Consider the following 15,858-nt stretch of genomic DNA (forward strand, 5'->3'; position numbering starts at 1 on the left):
ATGTTCCGCCGTTGCGGAGGCGAAAAAGGATTTTGTGCCCCGTGCGCGTGGGGCCGGCGGTTCCGGGGGGTTTTGCCGGCTTTGCACATGAGACAACCGCCAGTTGCGGGCAGAAGCGAACTTACCGGAGCGATGGTATGCAGCGGTCCAGGGCCACCTTAGCTTCGTGTTCCACCTGCTCGACGCCCTTGTGGAAGTAGTCCAGCGTCGCCTCCCAGTTGGCCAAATTGCTCGAGGCAAAGATGTCGTAGTCGACCGAAATGATGTGATTGATGAGGCGATAAACCTACCCCGGACACCGTATCCCATCAACCCCCGGCAACGTGGTGACAGAAAAGAATGGATATCATTAGCGCTGATGAATTTCTACTTATCGTTAGCCTTGCTGGGATGATAGCACTTTTCCAGCCTACAGCCTTCCCGAGGAAAGATTCTTCCACGAGAGCTCTACGCTTATGCAGGACATGTTCTTACCTTGCTCAATGTGTTATCCACCTCCTCCGGATCGGTAATCATGGCTTTAAAGTTGGCGTCGAAGATGTTTTCAAAATCCAAAAATACCTGTAAGACGCACCCATTAGCACAGCACTGTGGCCTTCATTGGTCGGCTTCATTGGGTTCGAAGAATGCTTACCTGGGCGATGTGTGCCATATCGTGACTGATGCGTGTCATATGATCAATTTCGCGAAACAACACATTCTTATCAAATTCCCACCGTGACCCGATGCCGGACTGTTCGATCTGGGCCCGCGTGTCCATGTACGATTGCTTCCAGGCCTGCAGAAGCGTCGCACAGTTCGTTGCGCACTTGTGTATGTGCGAAGCCGAGTGCCTACATAAATCGAACGCGAGTTACCACTTTAACGTGTGGAAATGTCTAACCCTTGTTAACAAATCAGGTTTTCAAGCGTTCCGCAGAAGTACCAGAGTACCTCGGGAGGTAATTGGTTCATAAGCTCCAGATGCACCGGAACATTGTCCGTAGGTCGTACCGGTGTGTGCTTTACTCCGTTCACTACCGACGCCGACTGCTAATTAAACTTTCAAACAACGGTACGAACGGACAGGCGGACGCTAACCCGTTTACACGTCCAGTTAATTATGATTTAGAAAGGAACAACTTACTTGAAAATGGTATCCACATTAATTAATATTTTAACTTTCTCCGCAAACACGTACGATATCTTCCCGATCAGGCTGAGCATGTTCTCGTCCAGGCTGTAATAGTTTGACATCGTCCAAATGTGTCTCAGTATGATCGTTATGTTCGGTATAATGGAGAGGATGAATTTGAAGTCATCACCGGTTTTGATTTTCTGCAAACCATGTCAGAGCGATCCACCATCCAGCAGAAGCATCAAAACAAATGGACGGCGAACGGACGGGAAATCGAAAGGGATGAACAGAAGTTTGTTAGACAGGCAACGGTAACAAATAATGATTATCATCATTGTAGAAAAAGGGATGATGGTGTTTGTTAGGGAACATTCGGCGTAGGAACAAAACGGTGAGTGTGGTAAAGTCTCTAGAGCGTGATTTTTCCCTGTCGTTGATGTTTGGCATCCCCGAAGCCGGACACGGGTTTCAACTTAACTTTGGCACTAACGGAATGTTGTAATAGAAATTTAATAATGGCGTGAGCGGTGCCATTCAACATGGCTTTCACTCATACCGGCCACCCTGCTTACCTCTAGGTAGCTTTGCAACATCGCCAGGTGTTCGACGTTTTCCCGGGCCAGGCACAGAGCTTCCTTTAGTTTGCGAAATCGGTCAGGCCACGCTTTCATGATGTTGCTCTGATTATCTTTAAGGGCATCTAAAATAAGTGTGTATATGTGTGGGAAAGTTATTAAAATTGCAGCACAAATGCAACGAACAGCAAACTCCAAGCACGTACCAAACACCTGAATCACAAACGGAGCCTTTAATTGCTCTACGATGGAGTTGAACTGTAATTCTCGCTCGATCCACAGATTGTACTCGGCCATCGGTGTGCAGTCGGTTGGTTCCTGGTTGGTGGGGGCAAGAAAATATTGTTACCCAACAACAATTGTTACAACAATGTTAAAGCAGAGAGACGGCTCATCGGCCCTTACCCGCTCGCTCGACTCTCGCAACACCTTCCCGATGTAGATGGACCATCCTTCGACGATTTCCTCCAGCTGAAGCGTAGTCAGATCCTCGATTGCGGTCTTCCCGATATCGACCTTAATTTTGAACTTATCCTCATCCACCGTGATGTTCTCCTGATTAGGGGCATTGTATTGCGTTGGCAGCCCGAACGCACACTCCACATGATCAATCGTCCATTGCAGTGTGTCGATAAATTTCTCCAGATTCGCTTCCAGATTCTGCTTCATCGGGCTTTCCTCGGGCGGAGGTTTCGGTGGTTGCTGTTTCACCCGCTCCACCTGTCCCTTCACCTTCGACTCCTCCAGCAGCGTGTCCCACCGTTCCGAGGACGTTTGGGGCGGCGGAAACTTTGCGTCCGAATCGCCCGTCGTCGATTCGGATGCTTTCGTTTGCGTCAGGTTCGACTCGCTGCTGGGCGTATCGGCCAACGATTGGCGGCTACTGTTTTCCAGGGCCGACTCTTCGCGCATCGCCATGCTGGGTGTGAGCTTTTTCGCCTGCATCGCCTTCATCCGGAAGTCCGATGGACGGGTGTAGTCAATCAAACCAACACTTGCCCGGCTGGACGAGCGGCCCACCCCCGACGGATCATCCTCGTCCGCACTGGCCGGACTCTTTTCCGGTTTGGGACGCTTCGTGTCCGGCTCGTGAAACTGAAACTCCACACCGGGGCGGTAGATTCTTTCCAGCATTTCCTTCGCGTTGTGTATCAGATTTCCCCTAATGCAGCCGACAATCACCTTGCGTGGCATTTCCGCGATACAGTCCTCCAGATTTTGGAACGTACCTAAACGAGCAAACAATGCGATCGGATATGATTACCGGATTTATGACCATTAGCGAGGGCTACTTAACATACCGATCGGTGTGCACAATCGCCGGACCATGTACACGTACCGGACGTTGGGATCAATTTTCTCCTCCGGTATGATGCCGAAGCAAATGTGTACGATTGGCGTTTTGATCGATGTCGGCACAATTTTCTAGCGATGCGTCAGTGTATGTGTGTTTGTGGAAAAGAAAACAACGACATTACTTTTCCATTAGCGTACTATGTTGCAAACGCCCCGGGAGGAGGAGGTGATGGCCCGTTTTAACGTCATCATCAGCACCATCGCCAGCGCCGTTCAACTTACCGTAACTTCAACCAGCTCATTATCGTTGCTAGCCCCAAGGAATCCGGCGTCTCCAGTAATCTCATGGTCAGCGTCTAATTAGAAAAGTTGTTTCGCGAGGCAGCGAGTGCGGGAATGAAATAAGAAGGATTTTTTAATTAGAACGCTAACGACGACGACGGTGACGACGACGCCGCCCGACGCCCGGCACAGTCGGCGGTGCTGCTGTGTCAAATCAACAAACGACTAATTGCTATCACTGGCTGTTTCGCACGTCGTTGTGCATTATTGCACATTGTTGTAGCTGGATGAGGCGCAGTCAGCCACACCACACGGCTTCGGCGGTCATTTGACTATATTCATATCTGCTTTGTGCTTGCCATACGTACCTCCTTTCTTTCCCTTCTTTGGTTTTCCTTTTTTCTTGCCTGCGGGTAAAAAGGTAAGTGAGAATGTCATGTAAACAATGCTTGCTTCACAGCTGTCCACGGCCAATCTACCAAGCTAGTCTAACGTAAACAAACAACACAGAGGGCGCTACTGTGTATGGTGTGCACAACTCAATCAAGTACAATATAAGTGCATTAAGTAGTGATATCAACATATTTTCCTGCGGTATGCACTTACTGCCATCGTCTGCATCGTCTGCCGGACCTGCACCGGGGGGCGGAGAAAGATAGTGATCAATTTGAAGTATTTTGTGTAGCGAAGGTACATATTGTCTGCGAGGTATTCGTGAAGGCTGCACCAGCATGTAAAATGTTATAATTAAGAAAGCGCGTCAGCAAAGCAGCAAATTTCCACCCGAGCAACTTTCAACGAAGGTACGCTCGGAAACGAACACCCTCTTTTGCAACGTAGCAATCCAGCGTTCGATGATGTTGTCCCGATGCAGCCCCCCCAGCAATCAGGCAAAGTTAAAACACATTGCCAAGTGTGCCCTGCCATGGTGGCACATTTTTGTAATACTCCGTAGCGACACAATAATGCTATTAATATTGTTGCTTTCACCGTGCTGCAAGCTCACCCTTTTCCGGATGCTGCTCAGTCCCGTGCCCGATTGTGCTCGGCATGGGGAGACAATAACAAAACACGCCAGGGACGACCAACGACGACGACGACGACGACGTTGTGCCTCCAGAGCACGGCAACGTGATGAACCCACAATGTTTGCGCACGACGAGGGCTCCATGCTACTATGTACCCTGGCCCAGTAAGTCGACTAATAGTGACCGAAGCCGTGTCAGCGTGGCTTCGACAGTGCCGTAGTTCGGTAGTACAAATTTACAGCGAAATCAGCTCACACCTCCCGATCGGGCAACGTGGATGAAGGACGGGCGCTCGAACGATCGGAAGAAAAACATAAATAAATCAAATTAACCTTCCAGAACGTGTTGCCTGCAGGATATGAAAGGCAGCCGGGCTCACATCCGTATTCATTTCCTTGCAGTCAGGATTTGACCTGGAGTACAGGGTGTTATTGTGTTTTCACATTGTTTTTACCATCGTCTTGCATTTGCTTTGGAAAGAAGAGTTGGTACATTCAAAGGATTCACCAGAGAAAAATGAAGCAAAACGAGCGATGTATATTAATGGTAATTATTTTGAGTATTGTTTTGCGATTTTGTAGCAAATTCAGTTATTAAATTATCGCTTTTTACAAGCAGCGCAATTATGGCTTAGTTAGCATATCGACAAAGGAATATTTGAGAACGGTCTGTGGCAAGGAAATTGTGCTTCAAAAGGGAGATTGGAAATGATTTTAATTAAAAATCTCATGAAAATTTCTTTTGGACACTAATTAAAAAAGTATTTCACATTCAATAACCATTTTCCCAAATCAGCGCAGCAGATTGAACCATCTTCTGGACCACTGGTTGATCTTTGGATCCGTCCAACCGTCGCCAGTTTGTGTCATCAAACCACAGCCAAATGACATACTTTCTTAGCAGAGAACGTCTGCAAAAATGCAGATAAGATGCATAATCTGAATCGCTTCCGGTACGGCACAGGCACCGTGAAGCAGCCGGTACCTGTACGCGTCTTTTCGTCAGTCAGGAGGACAGTAGCTGCCGCGGCAACTCTGCTGCACACCACGAAAGCACACTCTATCCTCTGAAATAAAGGAAATCATGCATTCATAACGTACTCCAAAAGCCATTTTTCGCACGAGAGGATCTACCGAAAATTTATGTGATGAAACAATGGTGGCAAGGATCGGAAAACGAGTGAACACCCTTGCATAAAAGGGAGAGCGGAAAACTAGCTGCTCCTGCTTAAGCAGAAAGTTTGCATAGTACCCGGAACAAAGGTAAAAGACACTAGGAGAGAAAAAAAAACCCCAGGAACCTCGAAGCTGGGGTTCACTCGGGAAAGGAAACTTTTCGTCCGAAGGTGTCTCAAGCAGACCCGAAAGGAACCTTTAGGGTTGCAGGAAGTAAAATAAAAATCGGGGAAAAAAATTGTGCTTCAAAAGTGGTGAAAGAATGCTATTTCAAGAAAATAACCTAACAAAAACAGTGTTTCAGACAGGAAAGGACGAAAAGGTGACTTGTGGAACTTTTTTTGTGTGTTTGGTGCTTGCTTCTTGCTCTCCCTAACCCGTTCATCGATTAGCAAGTCAGTCCAGAAAGTGAGTTCTAACTTTCTTCTATCTCCTTCTGTTCGGCTAGAATATACTTTGCCGGGATATCTCTTACCTGCACGAACAGGGAAGCTTTCACCAGTTTAGCGTATCCACGACAGGGACAGCATGAGGTAGAATACAAAATCCACCTTCAACGGAACTTGGACGACATGGCGGTAAGTACGGTCAGAAGGAGCAAAGAAGCAATCGAATGACATCGGTAATTTACGGCCCGACTAGATGAAAGTGTCATAATTTCACCCGGTTTGCCGAGACTTATAGAGTTGAAGGCTCGATCTCTGGGGCCGACCGAAACTATAAATCCAGTTGAGAATATATACGTGGAGGTACCGGGCCAGGAGCGAGACTGCTCCTACTCCAGAACTATTCTCCTCGTCTGTAAACGAAGCGCTCGAAGATGGGACTAGTGTCTCGCTGCACTTGGAGAAAGAGTTCCAGATATCTGGTGTCCCTTTTTTTTCGTTTGCTAAGGACACAGGAAGTATGAGTGTGCTATTACTCATATGAATGTTTGCGTGCAAACTGCAGAGGGACCAGAACATTGATAAGAGATTGTTACAATGACCCATCCATACAGACGGTTTACGATGTTAGGGTCACCGGATGGTTGGAGAGCGCTCTCCCGGGGGGCTGGGTGAGCGGGATCTGAAGGAAAAATTACCCACCTTTAACCTTTTTCCCCTTCTTCTCCTTCTGCGTCTGTTCCGGTGGATCCGACGTGCCCGGTTGGGATGCTCCTGCCGTTGCTGCAACCCAGGTTTTAATCACACGGCCCGAACAAAAGTCGTCCGATCCGGGACGTCCCGGCCGGGTATGTTTGATGATTGCCATGTTTTACATGCATATAATATTTGTAGGGATCGCCAACCATCATTCATCGTTGGCGGTCCGGGGTGTTCCAGGGGGGGTGGGGGGGGTTCGTTGGAGTTGGATGGGGCAAGATTTACGATCGAACATTTTTGGGTCCAAAGTTTCGGCGTCGTTGCCCACAGTCCACGGCAAAATGTGAGGTTATAAAATTGAAAGAGAAAAACACACACTGTTAAAGCAGGCTCTGGGATTCCGTTTTCAGACGCTGAGATTTTCACGCCCTGGCTGGCTTTTGGGCTAGCCGTACCTGGCTCGAACGCGGTCACCTTTTCCTCGATAAGCCGCTCGTAAAATGTGCGATACGCGAACAGGATGCGCTTATGGTCGTCCCGCTGATCGGTGACGGAATCGTCCAGGAAGGCGACCAGCTCATCGTACAGCTCGTTCAGCACCGTGTCGATGTAGCGCGGCTCGAACACGCCCAATATCTTGCACAACCGATCCCGTATCCAGATGGCACGGAAATCCATCGTTGCAGGGACACTTTCACTTGGAATCCTTCCTTCTTGAGGTACTTTTTCTGTGGTCAATAGAAACGATTGCAAACGTATGCACCTCACAACAGCACTACTAGAATGGAAATGTGAAAATCGCTCGTCTCTGGCGGTCTGTATCAACTCACAAAACAATCTAAGCAAAGGCGTCCATAGCAACCGCGCGCGTGTCCTAGCGACGCCTTAGCAACCATCGAGGTTGTCGAGGGCGTTATGTTGATTTGTGCTTAAGACTCTGTATACAACCATTCGGAGCAGCAGAAGTCCCTCAAACCAGTTCGGATTCATAACCATTTGAACCATAATTTGAATTTGAATTTCAAACCGTGTTTCGTATTCAGACTAAAGATAGAATCTACTGCACTTCTTTAAAAAAAACGTGCACAAAAACATTGGTTGTGCCATCGACAGTAAGTTGCCTTCATATCAATTACAATTGCACCAAAAATGCTTACAACCAACCGCTCGACTGCAGCCGATGCATCGCAAATCGAATTACTTCCACAATGGCGCCATTTTCGTGGCATGACACATTATTTACCACGGTCACACGTTGCCTTTTCCGGACCGATCCAGCGTCTGTGGGACACGTCCGAAATCGTAAATAAAATTTGGCATCAATTAACATTTATTGGAATTATGTTTTCACTTGATCGTGGTGAGTGTGTATGTCCGTGCCGTCTTTTCGTTCCAACCGTATGGGATAGCGCTGCCTTACTTGTACCCATAAAAATGCATTTTTATCAATGCACCTGTGTGCCCGGTAGCCGTTTCAATGCTAGTACGAATTTTCCTGACATAGATTGTGCCCTTTGCAACGATGGCAAACGCTCGCGATCAAGCACGTTTGTCGCTGGGACTAGGGGTAAATAAAACCGATACAAATGTGTGTGTGTTTCCCCCAACAGCACGCTGGGCTGAGCTGTGAAATGAGCATAATTGATTTTGGTTTTTAAGTGAATTTATAAATAAAATTAATTATTGAAATTTATATTATTTCAATATTGCGCGCTAATTTGTGTTATCGTTTGTGCAGTGTGCGGCCCGCTGCCAGCTACAATGCGCTTGGTCCCGTCAATCAGCCGGCCGTATCGGGTGTATCCGTTTCTCGCCGGCGTGTGATGCCAGATAGCGGGTACTGTATAAATTAGCAATCATTAGCACTCGGTGGAGTGTCATGGTGGGCGCCCGATTGAGTGTGCAGCGGCAGTGAAATTTCAAATATGTATTCCAACACCACCGGTCGGGTCGGGTGGTTCGTCGTGTTTGGCTTCGTTTTGATCGTTATAGGAAATCATAAGCGGTGTGATATTATTATTACACTTATCAGTGATGTTTACTGTACAAATGCCTCGTTTGGAATAATGCGAGAGCAAAAAAAAAAAACCCGTGATTTCATGAATTTAAGATAAATAATTGCTGACGAAATACACATTCTTGCACCTGGAAGCCTCATGTTAATCAAACGGTTTTATTTGCACACTTCTACCCCAATCGCCACCAATTGCAGCGTATCGATATAACAGATCAGACCTTTCTTTGTTTATTAAACTTTTAAATTTTAAACACAGTTTTTTTAAATAACACACTGTTCGATAAAGAATCTTTTCATGTTTAACCATTATTAGCAGATGAAACAATATTGACTTAACGGAAATAATCAACACTTTTCAGCATTGCACCCGCTCTGCATCTGCCAAACCGGAAGCCAACCAGCCCTCCGCTTGCCGGAGATCGTCCACACGCGCGCCCATTTGTGTTTGTGAGCCGTGCTGTGGGTTCCATTTTTCTTCCGGAGCGCTGAGAACCACCACAAATGCAAAGAAAGTGCGCCAGGACACGTTCACTCAACATTTGTTCTGCCGAAGCAAACAAACACATTCACCAGCGGCCACCACTCCCAATTTCGACATTTATTTGTAAGCAAAGGAATATTTATTCACTACTCTTCTATGCTGCGGAACACCCTCCACTCGACTTCCTGCTTCAGCTCCAGGTCCTCAGCCATCTTGGTGAAGTTGTATGCGTTGCTATTCTTTTTCTCGTCTGCCTCTTGAACGTGCCACAGCCGGTGGAACCGAGGCAAGCAGAACAAACGGTTCCCGCCAACGGTTCGATGCGGTGGTAGTTCACTTTATTGGATTCTATTGGAAAAAGAGAAATGAGAATGCACTTCACGAATAAACTAATCTTATTTCGATTTTACATCGACAGCTGATGCCTTCATTTCAGGAACCGGTCTCCGGTCTGGCGGTACCCGGCGGCTTCCTTCGGTCGTCGTCGAGATATTGTTTGGATGTGATGTACCCGGGGATGCGGCTTGCCTCGTATCGTCGTAAGGGCAGCAATGCAGATTTATCAGACGATGCTGGCAGCAGAAGAAGAACTCCACTGTTCCGATGAGCAAAAGGGTTTTATTTTTATTCCGTTTTCAATACCCCACCCGAAGACGCCGGCCCGGAGTGAGTTGAGTAGCTGAATAAAAATGGGTTTCAGTGTGTCTTGCCGGAAAACATTGTCCAGATATCGGTTGGGCAAGCGTGTAAGGAGGGTTTTGCTTTTTGTGAGGGAAGAAAGGTACTCTATTGTGTAACGTCAGTTCGCCGCAGAGGACAGGTGCATTGCAGAAGTGCATCTGGAAATATTTTACGGTAAATATGAGTCCATGCATAAGCCCGTAAGGGGCTTCTTTTCTTCAGGTTTTAATTAAATCTTACGATAAATGAATTTATTCCCCCAGCAAGCACGCGGTATGCATTCGTGCAGAGGTCCACCATGTGGTCAACAGTGAGGCACCGGATGCGAGCAGAAGAATCGCCACTGGCGAGTTGATGGGAACCGATGGCCTTGCGGACGAAGCTGCTCACCGAAAAGGAATGCGCGAGAAAAACCCAAAGAAGCATCGTGGTAAGTGCTTACAGTTTTGAGCGAAGAATTTTTCTTCAATTGCCCCGGAGGCGCACGTAAACGTGAGATGATAAATTACCTTGACATGCCCAGTTATCGTCGGCGAGGAATCCGTACTCACGCTTGCACGTACAGATCATTTGTCCCTTGCAGTACGCGTTCGTGATGCAGTGACTATCGTACAAACATCGACGGCCGACCGCTACCGGGGGAAGATGATGGACGGAGACAGACACCGAGCGCATTATTGATTGATGGACGGAGTGTGGGAAAAACAGGAGAATTTAAGATTATTATCGTGTGACTACAGAAGAGAGAGAGCGTAAAAAAAACTGCTGATTGTAAGCTAGCAATCCTTTTAAAAAAAAACTGCCATTGCAAGCGACAAACACGGTCTCAAATATTCATGGTAAAAGTGTGTGCCCTTTTACCGTAAGTAAGCGAAAATGCTGCTGGTTCGGCGGTCCCTCACACAAGGCCTGCATGCCTTTAAACGGTTCACTTTATCGGAGCATCAAGATCAAGATCCAATTTCCAAATATTTGTCTCCCATCGCTCGGCGTATGCTTTACGTACGGGGTCAGGCAAACAGCCAGCACCAGACGCGCCTGCAAAGTGCCGAGTGCGTTACCGAGTGTGCCGCAGTTCGGAAAAAGAAACAAAACCAGGCACACTCACTCACTCACTCGCTGAGGAGGAAAGCTTACTCACCATGGGGTGGCAGCGAAGCGGATGAATGCCTTCGAAGATCGCAAACAAATGATATGATGTTTTGCATACGTTTGCACAAAAACGCACATCCTTCTTAAGAAGCGCATCGAGCGAAACGAATGCACTTTGGGATGCACTTTATAATGCTCCTAGCGCGCCAAAGAAATGCTGGCAACCAATCAAAGAGCCAATCATCCGCGCCGGTCGTGGAGAGACGGGTGCGGCCGGAGAAAGGACGCGAATTCAGTCAGCAAATTCGATTATGCCCACCTATTTTCTTTCCTCCGGGTCCGGATCTAATGCTCGGTTTCACTCGCAAAGGCAGCACGAGCAAAGCCGACAAAACAAAGTGCAACAAACGAGCGAGCAGATTCGAACAGCTTCGAAGGTGGGTGAGCAGTCGAACGTTGAACTGCCAATCGATGCAGCACCGATTAGTCGATTTTGTTGTCTGGAGCTCTTTTCTTTCCACGCCATTTTGTTTGTGGATCCATTTTGTCCGACGGTTGTTATTTTGAATTGCTGCTCGCTACCTTCAACGGATTACTCTGCTGAGAGGATTCGTCTTCCTTCCGTGCACCGGCTGCGTGTAGTAGCGCGCAAATTTGCTCAGAATTATTGTCCTCACGCGATCGACTTCCTTTCGGGGAGAGGCAGATAAGCTTATCGACGGAGAGAGAGAGAGAGAGAGAGTAAAGGGAACAAACATGCAACAGCAAACATCCTCTGACGCAGACAATCGGCCAAAGACAATCGAGCAAGCAAAAAAAAAAGCGACCAGGTGCACCAAGACTTAGGAGGACAAAGGCACCATTAGACGACGGTTGCCGGCGAACAAACAAATAACGCAATTTAAATACACTTTCGAGTTGTCGAACACCTTATCCTTTCCTTGGGTAGAAGCGATCGAGCGGCGGTTGCTGTTCCACTGCATGAGTCGTCTGTCCAAGGATTTGCAGTTTATTGGCGCACACATTTGCGAGTCCTCCTTTAGCTCCTGTTCCGGATGTATGTTGAACGTGTGGCCAAGTCGTGCTCCAAGTTTCAGGATCCCCGCCTGTGCAGCAAAAATCATCCCTCAAAAGCGATAAACAAATGTAGCCCGGAATTGTATGCGATGAATATTAAACTTCGCTTCGGTGATGGAGGAAGAAATTTATTGCAAAGTGCGTAACTGGACTCAGTAGTGTGCTCTGTGATATCGTTCTGTTTGCTCCCGGATGAGAATCCGGCAGGGCCGAAAGATACTGCCCTGATCGATGTGATGTGTCCGCAGCGCAGGAAGGAAATTGACACATCCGTGGACATTGAACCAGGGAACTGCAGTGAGGGCAAGCAAGCATGGGCACAAAATAGAGACGTTATGGACTGCTTCGGTGTCCTTTCCAACGTTCCGGGCGCATCAGAGTGCGTATTTGCCTTCGGTGCGTGTTATTAAGATACAATGGTCTCAATCATGTCGCTTTTTGGAGGGGGTGGAACGGGCGAAAATGAAGCTCAAACGGCCAACTAGCTGCTCGCATATGCTGAAGATGGCCGAGGAGAGACGCTTACCATCGGAAATGGCCGTTTGCGTGGTCGTTTGGACGAGTGAGTGAAGTGTGAAAACGAAAATTCACTTATTTCGGTACTACTTCTTCAACTACTACCACTACTGCTGGCTGTCCTGTACTCACCCCCGAGACACATTCGACTCGTCTCGTCCGGCCGGTATCCTTCGGCACAGTCGCACCTTTGCTTACGGGTGTCACAAACATGAGCATACTGTCGGCAGTCCTGTGCCGTTCGGCAGTACTCGTTCAGCTCTGTGTGAACCGGGTGGATGTAGTCCGGGGCACAGGCAAATTCAATTCGGTCGATCCGTTGTCCAGAGCCGAGCAGCGCAAGGATAAGCATGAAACGATAAGCAGAAGCGACCAGAAGAAGCGTAAAGTGAACGTCGTAAAGGATGTGATTTTGAGTTTCCGTCCGTAGTAGTATGTCCTTTCGGGTCCGTTGTGCCCGGCCGGAGTGGGGGATGCGGACGCTCAAAATCTGGCTAAATCGTTCGTGTAGCATGAACACACATGAAGTGAAAATTTAATCCCAGCTTCTTCTTTCTTCTCGTTGGTCGCACCGAAGCGGACTGGAACAAGTCAATCGATCGTACAATGGATCCATTCCGTCCAGTTCCCATTCTCCGGTTCGGATGGTTTTAATCGAATGAATTAATTATCGCAAGGTAAAATGACGGGTGTAGGTCAATTTTTCCATTAATTATCAGACGCAAGGGACGCAATGGACGATCCTGCTGGACAGAACCAACTTCTTATTTCCATTAAAATTCCTTTGTAATGAAAAATCTCATTAGAAGTTCTAGATACCTACAGCAAAAAACGAAAAAAACAAAGCCTGAGCTGAGAATAACCCTCGTTCACTTTAAGCTTAAAGTTTGATCAATCGGTTGACCCTTGTTTCGACATCCTACAGCATTCATTTGATGTTGACTTTCGATGTCAATTTGGATTTTGATGAATAAATTTAGCAGTTTAGTGTTGTTGATCGATCGAAATTAATTAAGAAAACTTGTAAGCGCTAGACTGGTTAGACTTTTTTCACCCTTGTCAGCTGAGGACCGTGAGAGTTCGAGATCTGTTTAAAGAGTACCTGAAGTCTTAAAATAAGTTCTCTAAATGAAAATAGTGAGTACAAAGAAAGTTAATGCGGTAGAAGTACGACAAGGTTACTAATAGCTAGCGCCATCTTGAGACAACACTTAGTACTAACGATAGAAAGGATTTTTAGTTGAATAATTCAATTTTCCTGCTTTTATTTCCATTCATATGAGTTAAAAAAATCGATTAAAGTCCTCTGCCAATTTTTCAAGCAAACGTATCCGCCTCAATTATTATCAATCGGTTAGAAAAACATTTTAGCAAGCAACGGAGCAAAGTTGGAAGTTTCAAAACAAACAAGGCCATGCACACAATGCAGCTCAACTCTCATATGACTGCGGTGAAAACATGTGACCACTCTGTCACCGACATTATAAACAGTTTCTTTGTGCCATAATGCACTCCCGGCGTGCGATCGCCAAGTTGGAGGGCCGTTTTTTTAAACTTCAAAATGTGTATTTTCCGTTTTTATTCAGCTCCTGCGAGTCTACTAATGAAGCGCCGGCACGGTATTAAACGGTGCTCACGTACCCACACTGTGTCCAAGATGTACGTGCAGCCATGCCAGCCGACTACCACCCGGGAGAACTTCGAACGGGTGTCGCTAGGAACAATCGAGGGACCAAACAAAAAAAACACACACACACATACAGAATGCCGCCCCGAAACGGATAAGTATCACGTTCCGGAGGGTGCGTTCTCGGCTCTGTTCCTCCAACTCCGTGCATTAAGCTGCTACAGACTTACCTCCGGGTAGCGTATCCGTGTACCGTCCGCTACGGTTTGTCGGTGCTGGAACTCCACCCGCTGGTACCGGTGGTTGTCGTACGAGTGGTGCTGCAACGGCGGAGGTACCGACCGTCGGAGGTGCCACCAGTGCGCCAATGCAGCTTTGCAACAGAACCACAAAATGCACGCAGCATACTAAATCACCAAAGATCATTGCCAGAATTTTAAGCAACTCGTGTTCCGGAGTGTACGCACGGTGCTGGTGGGATGGAAAAAACGGAGGGACAAAAGCTTGTAACAACGGCTTGTGCACAAATGCAAGTGAAAGGATCAGAATCCCGGCTGGGATGGTCAGAAACCCCGGAAAAGAAAAAAAACCCGAGAGAGCTCTCCCGACAGCGTGTCGAACGGGTCGGGAACTGATCCGGGACACGCCAAGTTGTTGATGTTGTAATTACACGCTATTTTAACGCGTGTACGCTCGTGTCGATGGAGTTTCGCGAGCTCCGACGACGTGGCCGTCGCTAAACTTTCCCCCCGAAGTGTCCACTGCACAAAGCCGCGAAGCCGCTGTTCGATATGAAAAATCCGTTTTCTAGCAGAACACCAACCCACGAGGGCTTAGTTTTGGAGTTGACTTTTCTGCTTTATACCACAGCCAGGGGGGTTCTCCAACCCGGTTTTTTCCCACGGCCGTCAACCTGCATGCATGTGCACATGGGGAACGGAGTTAAAGTATTCCTGCCGTAGCGCAACCGACGAGATGTGTGATGTGCTTCTGCATCCGTGGCACGTAGGATGTGCCGCCGACCGACGACGACGCGGCTGCTTGTTGGACACTTTCGACACACACACGCACACCGACTGGTTTCGAAGCACCAGGCGATCGCGAACGAGTGGACTAATTAGTAGTGTGCTGTTTGTCGGTGTGTTTTATTACGTTAAAGTTAGCTTCACGGAGCTTTTCCGGGATAATTCGCCACCGCTTCTGCTGCTGCTGCTGCTGCACGAATCAAGTGCCCGTGTTTTCGATCCACGATCGTAACACGTTCTGGATTCGATGTCACACCACACTTTTCACACCCGCGTACACCGACCTCCCCCCCCCCACCAACCCACGATCCTCGGCTCCTCTTACCCGCGAGCACAAATTAATTATCCTCCCTCGGATGAAGACGTTTCACCGTCGGCAGAATCACCAACACCAAGTGGCTGTGTGGGATAAGTTTTCCCATAAAAATTGCTTGCCCGGGTTTTTCGCCTGCTTTGCTGAGGACCCCGCGATGCACGTACACGTTTCACCGTGGTGCGTATCGTAGTGACACCAGGCCAGGGCGGATATCGAACCTAAACGTCACGCCGGGCCGGGTACTTGGCTAGTGACTCCGATCGAACGGCTACACCATCGTATCGGCCAACCAACACACACACGCACACTTGAAGGTTTTCCAGGTTGTGTGTGTGTTCGAGGCGGGTGGGTGTTTATGTGAAAAGAGCCCAAAATACTTTCGGCTTCGACACGCCGATGATCCGCGTCTATCCCTAACTGAGCCTATTCAACGCACGGCTTCACGGCACAACCGAGCGCGCGTTCGAG

The 15,858-nt window shown here is 47.9% G+C and overlaps 2 protein-coding genes across 2 annotated transcripts in view; both read right to left on the bottom strand.

Annotated features, from left to right (window-relative positions):
- LOC118505140 (dynein heavy chain 10, axonemal) overlaps window positions 1-7,323 on the bottom strand; it is a 37,516-nt gene extending 30,193 nt beyond the window's left edge. Inside the window, exons 1-12 of the mRNA XM_036040492.1 lie at window positions 7,014-7,323; window positions 6,562-6,642; window positions 3,639-3,677; window positions 3,271-3,344; window positions 2,994-3,117; window positions 2,098-2,921; window positions 1,899-2,010; window positions 1,690-1,817; window positions 1,127-1,317; window positions 635-833; window positions 475-561; window positions 126-286 (exon numbers count right to left, since the gene is read on the bottom strand). Coding sequence (XP_035896385.1) covers window positions 126-286; window positions 475-561; window positions 635-833; window positions 1,127-1,317; window positions 1,690-1,817; window positions 1,899-2,010; window positions 2,098-2,921; window positions 2,994-3,117; window positions 3,271-3,344; window positions 3,639-3,677; window positions 6,562-6,642; window positions 7,014-7,236 — 2,243 coding nt within the window. The 5' untranslated portion in view covers window positions 7,237-7,323. The remainder of the gene's footprint in view (window positions 1-125; window positions 287-474; window positions 562-634; window positions 834-1,126; window positions 1,318-1,689; window positions 1,818-1,898; window positions 2,011-2,097; window positions 2,922-2,993; window positions 3,118-3,270; window positions 3,345-3,638; window positions 3,678-6,561; window positions 6,643-7,013) is intronic.
- A 1,374-nt stretch (window positions 7,324-8,697) lies between these two features.
- LOC118505253 lies at window positions 8,698-15,669 on the bottom strand. Its single transcript, XM_036040808.1, has 7 exons — window positions 15,400-15,669; window positions 14,280-14,520; window positions 12,555-12,683; window positions 10,247-10,369; window positions 9,978-10,119; window positions 9,467-9,895; window positions 8,698-9,404 (listed from the first exon to the last, which is right to left on the bottom strand). The coding sequence occupies exons 2-5, from the start codon at window positions 14,473-14,475 to the stop codon at window positions 9,989-9,991; spliced, it is 579 nt and encodes a 192-aa protein (XP_035896701.1). The 5' UTR covers window positions 14,476-14,520; window positions 15,400-15,669; the 3' UTR covers window positions 8,698-9,404; window positions 9,467-9,895; window positions 9,978-9,988.
- Window positions 15,670-15,858: the final 189 nt, after the last annotated feature.

The sequence above is a fragment of the Anopheles stephensi genome, chromosome 2 (genome assembly GCF_013141755.1).
Source record: "Anopheles stephensi strain Indian chromosome 2, UCI_ANSTEP_V1.0, whole genome shotgun sequence".
Classification (NCBI taxonomy): Eukaryota; Metazoa; Arthropoda; class Insecta; order Diptera; family Culicidae; genus Anopheles; species Anopheles stephensi.

Coding starts and splice junctions, on each gene's coding strand:
- LOC118505253 (XM_036040808.1), bottom strand. CDS start 14,475: ATGATCTTTGGTGATTTAGTATGCTGCGTGCATTTTGTGGTTCTGTTG. Junction 10,370..12,554: donor GAGTCGAATGTGTCTCGGGG/GTGAGTACAGGA, acceptor TTCCCCCGGTAG/CGGTCGGCCGTCGATGTTTG. Junction 10,120..10,246: donor CGATAACTGGGCATGTCAAG/GTAATTTATCAT, acceptor TTCGGTGAGCAG/CTTCGTCCGCAAGGCCATCG.